Below are 7717 nucleotides of genomic sequence, written 5' to 3' on the forward strand. Positions count from 1 at the left end.
GATGTTATTCTGTTAAATTATTTAATTTTCATCATAAAATTTATCAGTTTACTCTTCTACTTAATTTTTTACTTAAGTGTAACTGGGTTCATGACTTTTACATAAGACGGTGACGTGGCTTCTCTCTCTCCCTCCATCTCTCTCTCCCTCTTCCTCTCCCCATTACCAGAGGCTTCTTAAGTACTTGCAATGCTCTTTTTATTTAGACAAAAGTTATTTCATCTTTACATTACAGTATTCTTTAAGTCGTTTTGTATAACTTTCAAGGTACTAGCCACACGGACAAGGAAAAATTGCTCTCAATGATAACCCGTTAAAAGAGTGCAGGGACTCTTCACTCATTGTCTTCACTAGAGAGTTATTTGTAGATTACAGGCCACAGCTTCATATCATCTTTAGGGACAGGCTCCAGATTTCTTATTTTTCTTGTTTCAATTCTGTATCATCTCTTTTCTTGAATCCCAGTCTCCTAAAATGCAAGCAGTACAAAATGTTCTCATCCATCAGAACAATAGCATGTGAGAGCATATAAAAATACAAGCCATGATCCTAATTGCCTAATTATACTTGAGTAGAATTGAGTTGCCCTTGAAATGAGTGAGATATTGATGGGATTCTGAATTTGTAATGAGTACTCAGACTCACAAACTTACCATTGACTCATCGCTCTCCCTCATCACCGCCCCACTCCCAACATCTGATTAGTTGCAAAATTCTACCTCTGTATAACATCTCAGGACCTCAGCAGAAACCTCAGTCATTCTTTTCCTGATGAATAATGTCCAAAGTCCTTTACCTGGCCTTGAAGGTCGGCTCCCTCTGCTCTGACCCCATCCTTCTCGCCTTCTCTCCTCTCCTCTTCACATACCCTTTGCTCTAGCCAAGCTGAACTCCAGCTGTTCTTGGCTCACCTGGCTTTAGAATCTTTGCTCATACTCCCTCTTTGCCTGAAAACATCCTCTGTCCTCCCACCAGTCTCTGAATGTTCAAAATAGAACCACCTTTCAAAGTCCAACTCATGAAACATCCCCAGATTCCCACATGTAGAGACATTGTCTTTCTTTTTGACGCTCTGTAGGACTTTATTAGTGCTTCTAATATCATTTCATTCATTCTGTCAAATATTGAGGACTCACTGCATGCCAGACACAGTTCTAGGTACTGAGGATATAGTAAAGGACAGAAAACATGGGAGTTATAGAACTGAAATTCTAGTAAAGGGGATGGACCTGACATATGTAATATGTCAGATGGGGATAAGTACTGGGGTAAAAAATAAACCAGGAGTATTCTGAAAAGGTCTCATGGATAAGGTGTCACAGCTTGCCACCTTACTTCCTACAGGTCTTAATTAAAGTGTCCTGTTCTACTTTATATAAATTTTTTTTTCTTTTTAGATATACTCTTTACAAGAAAATGATAGGTAGGTAGCTTATTAATTTTCTGAACTTCCTGTGGTACCTTGCACTCTGATTTGTATATAGTAGATACTTAATAAATACGTATTAATTAATACAAAGAATGATTATAACAGAACTTATTTATAAAATGAGATCCAGAAACAAAGGAAATATTTTGATTTAAAATTGAGGAAGAAAACCTTCTAAATTTGAAAACTGGGATATTGAGATGGTATCCTTTGCACTTGCAGGCAACTCCCTCAGATGGGACCTTTTACGTTAGAGAGGTCAAATGTTGGACAATATGTCATAGGCTTAAATTCCCAATCCTGTCGTCACATGTTCCTACTTAATGTGTGGCTATAGAGCAATGAGATGGATGACTTAGGGGAAGCCATTTCATTGCTTTATACCTGTAGTCATGTTTATACCTGGCCTTAATTTACATGTATTTATTTCCCTGTGTCTTTGCCTTTTTCCTTCTAAGAAACTTAACTTACTTAGAAACTTCTTTTGAAATGATGTAATCCTTTTCAAAGTTTCTGGACCAGCTCTGTACAACTGCCATGCATTTTAACTGGTTTTCAGGTATTTACCTTGGGTGTTTTTGATGGGAATTCTGGATTTCTTGGGGCTGGCAGGTCATGGAGTAAAGTAACTCATTGGCAGGTGGTGAATGCATGGATTGTTGGAGCAAATCACTCAGTGTCTTGGCGACACTTTTGGCTGTTGTTCTCCCGAACCTTTGGGGCAGGTTAGGAATGCGTCTCGAGATGCTTTCCTCTGTGTTTCTTCCAAATCTCAGAGGCAGGTTGGCCATTGCCCCAGGGCCTCTTTCTTCTTCCATGGTCCTCCCAAATCTCAATGGCAAGTTGGCTGCCGAGTGTGGCATTTTGTTGACTGCAGGTGTAATCTTAGTGACGTTTTTTGGACTCCAATCTTTCCATTCTTCAAAATTGAGACTTCTTTCCTTTTCTCCTTTAGGGTCCCCTCTAGGCTATAATTAGAATGACCGTTAAAATAATTTATTACTGTTAAACAATAGATTTGAATCTCAAATTAACTTAAATCCAGACATTAATCTGTAGAATTGTTAAAGATATAGACAAAGTTTGTGTTTTCATGTGCAGAATTTTTAAATAAATAATTTGTATTAAGCTTCTTAAAGCAATCTAGCTTCTCTGTCCCTGAACTATTGTTAGGCCACTATAAAATATTAATAAAATATATATAGTGAATACAGCAATCTGTTCGAGCAGCAGGAGCAATACACAGTGAAGTAGTGAAATGAGGCAAACGTTATTTTACTGCAGTTCGTCTCTTGCAGCTTTTGATTCATGTTGCTTATTAAATTTTCCTTATATTTTTATATTTTGATTTTAGAGAAATCTGTCACTGTCTCTTCATGTCTCGTGTTTCGCCCTTTAAAGACCAAAGTGGTGGATACATGGAAACAGAGAAGGTAGCCAGGTTTTGGGATACACTTGGAGAAGGCTCCATTGAATTTCTTTTTTACCTGCTCATATTCAGAGTTTCACTCTAAAAGCATTCCTCAAGAAACTGATTGTATTTTTATTAGTACACAAATTACATTTTTAGTAAAGCACCAAACAGTTTGTGGGTTACTGCACCGCTAATATACTGACTTTAAAGGAACCATTTAAAATACAGAAAATATTTAATCACACTTAGTTTCATCATGAAAATTTGTCCATATGAAGATTTCTAAATGATTGATTTCTGATTGTGAAAAATAGTATATACCCATTTGAGCAAATTTGGAAAATATATAAAAGTATGAAGAAGAAAATAAAAATAACTTGGAATTTCACCATCTAGGGATAAACATTTTACTTAGGTATAGATTTACCACAAACTTGCCAGCTTGTAATTGCTAGGTAGAAAATATAGAAAATTGCTAGGTAGAGGGGCTGGCCCCGTGGCCGAGTGGTTAAGTTCGCGCGCTCCGCTGCAGGCGGCCCAGTGTTTCGTTGGTTCGAATCCTGGGCGCGGACATGGCACTGCTCATCAAACCATGCTGAGGCAGCGTCCCACATGCCACAACTAGAAGGATCCACAACGAAGAATATACAACTATGTACTGGGGAGCTTTGGGGAGAAAAAGGAAAAATAAAATCTTAAAAAAAAAAAAAAAGAAAATTGCTAGGTAGAAAAAAACGTATTTTTTTGGTTTGTAGTTGAAAACAATTCAAATGTCCAGCTGAAATGTATCCACATCTTATTTCTGCAACTATTTATTACAACTGTGCACTTCTGAGTCAATTGAAAACTATTAATGCACCTTGTGCTTTGTACTAAAATTGTCACCAGAGGCCAAGCTGTTTGCTGTTGTGCTACACAATACAAGTTGCATCAATACACTGTCATGGGAAGGCTGAAGTTTGACAAAAAATAAAGCACAAGTTAACTTATTCCTTACTCTTTACAAAAGTGTTAAATTCAGGACAAATATTACATAGTTAATGCTAGTCATATTAGAGTTAGAAAACTTACCTTAGAATACTTGTCATAATTGTCTTTGCTGTAAAGATTGGACATCATCAATTCGTCTGCACAAAAGATGTTTGATGTTAACAAGCTTGAAGTGGCTAAAGTCAACAAAATGAGTCGTTTTGCTGAAATAAAATCCATTTTGTCCAAAATCTAGAATTAAGCTTATGTGTGCAGCCTGATGTCTACAAGAAGGGAAATTATGGTCTTTTTATACTGTCTAAAAACAAAGGAAAGTTTGCTTTAACGGTGAAATCAATCCCGTGTGGTTTAAGTACTAATATTAATTAGAGCAGCTAACTAAAATATGTATGTAAGGAATGTGAGTAACGTATTCTAGGAAGACAGGAGTGTTTCTGCTCGCAAATTCATTAACTTTGAAAATAATTTTCCTCATTATGAAGGAGCTTCTAATTAGGTAAGTTTGAGGCCATCGTAATTAAGATTCCAAACAAACAGAACGCTTCATTTCTCTGAGCTCAAACAGGAAGTCTTTTGTTGGTGGTTGCGTCAGTTCTTGGGAGAAGGAAAAAAAGTATTCAATACGTGCTAGCTATGTTAAAAAAAAAAACCCTTTTTTTATCCACACAAAAGAGTTAGACATAGTATTTTCTAAATGTCAAACAAAATTAAGAGTGTGAAAAGAATTCTAAATCATATAGTACCCAAATAAAATGCCATTAATTAACTTTTTGTAAAATGCTATTTGGTTATTAAAAAGCTTCAGGAGTAAATGTCAGCTGTAATGTGAAGGGTGTGCATAAGACCATGCGATAGGCATTTTGACAAACTGGCTGTCTCAGGACAAGCTGGAGGCAGTTCAAGGCCTTTTGTATTTGCCCTGTGGGCCTTATTTGGCAAAACTGTATAAATCACCCTGATTTTATTTCTATGATGATGCCGCATCCTACGTTCCTCCTAAAAGTACTTAAGAACCCTAGCAGAGGATTGGTAAGTCACACACATGCTAATTTTGTTAGTCCCCTGGCCCATATTATTTAGTTAATCTCGAATTGCTACAGGCACACTGACATCATGGCATAAGAAAAGAATTTACAGAAATAAATGCTTATTTACTGAAATGCCAAAGCAAGTCTCTTTTGGAGCAGCTGACTGTTATTGTTAAAGACCTGCCTTATCGCTAGACTGCCTAGTTTCCAGAGAAATCATTACTTGTTCCCACCTGTCCATTCAACCCTCTCAGGAGAAAAAGACCTTACATTGATTGATTTCCAACACTAGCTACAGACACTTAGGGGTGAATTCACAAAAGAGCAAGTCATAAAATGGCACCTTTTATATCAAGAATTGTACCACCTCTAGCCTCTCTCACCAACCTACCATAATTTGAGGTTTGAGATGGGCAGAAGTGAAGCCCTTTCTCCCTGTTAAACATCTCCAGAATAAATCAGAAAGTTGAAAAACAATTGTGGGAAAACTTTTTGGGTACTCCAAAATCACACTTGCCTGTGGCCTCCATTAAGGAAGTTGACATCATTGGTCTCATTTGCTTTGGCCTGTGGTAGCCAAGAATCCCCAAAGTAGAAGGCAATTAATTTAATTTATAGTCTAGTGTTAATTTTGTAATGGCGTTATTGGATTATTTGGGTTTAATTTCCCTGAGGATTTAATACATTTCTCTTCCAAATTGTTCCTTTGCAAACTGCTGATGGAACTTCCTTTTTTTGTGGTCAGTAGATCCAAACTTTTGAACAATGGATGCAGCAAGGAGCAAGTTATATTGGCTGAGTTCACACCCTGGAAAAAGTGGAAGGGATTAGCCTGGGTCTCTTTCGAAACATGCTTGTATGTGGTTGTTTCAAACTTCAGCAGTTCACCAGTTTTCAGTGCTGTGACTTGGGGTTTTGGCACATCGATTAGAGTTTTTCTGGTTGCAGTCAGCATCTAGAGTAGCTGATGTGACTGATTACTCCCTTGCCTCCAAGTTTAAACTTCCAAGTTTGGAGTGTAATTAGTGTTCTAATCTTATTAATATACGGCTTGGCTGTTTTCAACTGTATCTTCAGTTAGCTTTGAAAATGTTAGCAGATATAAAACAACATTACCTAACATATGCGGTATGAAATCATCATAAATTGTTTGATAAAATGTGCTGCCACAAACACAGCACATTTAGGGATTCACAGCACATACGAGCATCCAAAAAAAAAAAAAAACTATCTCCCTGACACATGACATTTACACACATGCTTCATTTACTAAGATTTTAGAGATATTAAGGCTACTCCTTTCTAAGCTTCTTTCTCCAGCCTGGACACTTCTCCTGAGCTTTAGACCTCCCAGGCACTCAGCTTCCTACCAGACAGTACTGTCGAGGTGTCCCACAAGCATCTCAAGTTCAGTATGTCTGAAATGGAATTTATTCAATACCTGTCTCTCCTCCTATGTTTCTAATTTCGATGAATAGGACTCTATCAGTCAGAGTCTAATCAGAAGATAGAAAACACAGTAATTTGAATAGGAAATGATTAATATAAAGAATTATTAATTATAACAGGATTAACAATAAAGGGGCAAAGAATACACTAGGGCCAAGGGAGATTATCTAAGGAAAGGATAAATTGATGGGAATTTAGTGCGTATTGGAGAAGGTGTGGATGGCAGAGAAGTTTTCTGGGTAACCCCGGCCAGAGCCTGTTTGTAATCACAAGGGGAGACATCTTTTGGCAGTGCAGAGGGCCCAATGTTGGGAAGGCAACTTCTAGGATATCTCTGAGACTCACTGGGAATCTGCCGCTGAAATTTGAAGGGGGTGAGCACTACTAGATGTCCCCGACACTACCACTGGCAGCCATGTATAGGAGCACAAAGAAGCAAATGGAAGCACACTTGAACCAGGAAGAGAAGTCCCTTCCTCCTGCAGTATCCCTCCAGTGCCTTCTACCAACAAAGCTTAAAACTGTGCCAGCTACAAAGGAGAAATGCTTACTGGGTCCATATCCATTATCTCAGAGCATGCAGTGAATGGTGGATTTGGAGCTGAGAGGCAATAAATAGATAACTGGTGCAGTTACTATATCTACCCATTTATCCAGTTCAAAATCCTTGTGAGATCCTTGACTTTTTCCTCCCCTTTTCTTCCACATCCCATTCTACAGTTAGTGAACAATTGTGTTGTTTCTAGTTTTGAGCTATTACACTCAATAATAATAACCAATTTTTTTTGACCACTTATGATGTGCCAGGAACTAAGTCCTTTGTGAATTCACTTGTTTATCTTTCATAATAATCCCGTGAGCAGGTACTATTATTGTTCCTATTCTACAGAAAGGCAAACTAAGGTGTGGAAAGATTAATAACTTTCCCTATAGGTGGCAGAGCCAGGATTTGAGTGCAAGCGATCTGAATACTTACTCACTGAGCTAGTCTGCCCAGTCCAGTCTGGTCTTTCCTGACTTCTAAATAGCTCTTACATCTGTTCAATTCTCTCCTTCCCAATTTCTATTATTCAGTTCACCATCTTCTCTTGCCTAGATCTTTTTTGTGGTCTTCTCCAATTCTTCCTCCACAGTGCAATCAGAAAAATTTTTATAAAATACAATATATTTATGATTTCTTCCTTAATACCTTTCAGTGGTTTCCACTTTCTCTTGGAATCACTTAGATAGCCCAGTCTTCATGACCTGTTCTCTGCTTATTTCTCCAGTATTATCTCTCGCCACTCCCCACCAACTCTGCTTTATGACAAACTTCTTCTGTTCTTCCAAATGGATGAGGCTTCTCTTGCCTCCAGTCCTCTGCTCACGACTTTCCTGTGTTTGGGATATTCGTCCACTCCCCTCTTC

General features: G+C 37.9%; 1 protein-coding gene across 2 annotated transcripts; it reads right to left on the reverse strand.

The window, feature by feature from the left end:
- Nucleotides 1-241: 241 nt before the first annotated feature.
- On the reverse strand, nt 242-7352 carry NPVF (neuropeptide VF precursor). 2 transcript variants are annotated; one of them, XM_046670740.1, is made up of 4 exons: nt 7287-7352; nt 3915-3970; nt 1997-2397; nt 242-469 (listed from the first exon to the last, which is right to left on the reverse strand). In XM_046670740.1, the coding sequence occupies exons 2-4, from the start codon at nt 3960-3962 to the stop codon at nt 418-420; spliced, it is 501 nt and encodes a 166-aa protein (XP_046526696.1). In that variant the 5' UTR covers nt 3963-3970; nt 7287-7352; the 3' UTR covers nt 242-417. The 2 variants fall into 2 exon arrangements, with proteins under 2 accessions (XP_046526696.1, XP_046526695.1); XM_046670739.1 differs by lacking the exon at nt 7287-7352 and having other exon boundaries at nt 3915-4255.
- Between the last annotated feature and the right edge of the window lie 365 nt (nt 7353-7717).

The sequence above is a fragment of the Equus quagga genome, chromosome 8 (genome assembly GCF_021613505.1).
Source record: "Equus quagga isolate Etosha38 chromosome 8, UCLA_HA_Equagga_1.0, whole genome shotgun sequence".
Lineage (NCBI taxonomy): Eukaryota > Metazoa > Chordata > Mammalia > Perissodactyla > Equidae > Equus > Equus quagga.

Bases quoted from the DNA above. Each gene is read 5' to 3' on its own strand.
- NPVF (XM_046670739.1), bottom strand. From the start codon at position 4,052: ATGGATTTTATTTCAGCAAAACGACTCATTTTGTTGACTTTAGCCACT. The intron at 2,398-3,914 runs GTAAGTTTTCTA...TTCTAATTATAG, and splicing joins ATTATGACAAGTATTCTAAG to CCTAGAGGGGACCCTAAAGG. The intron at 470-1,996 runs GTAAATACCTGA...CTTGCATTTTAG, and splicing joins TCCCATCAAAAACACCCAAG to GAGACTGGGATTCAAGAAAA.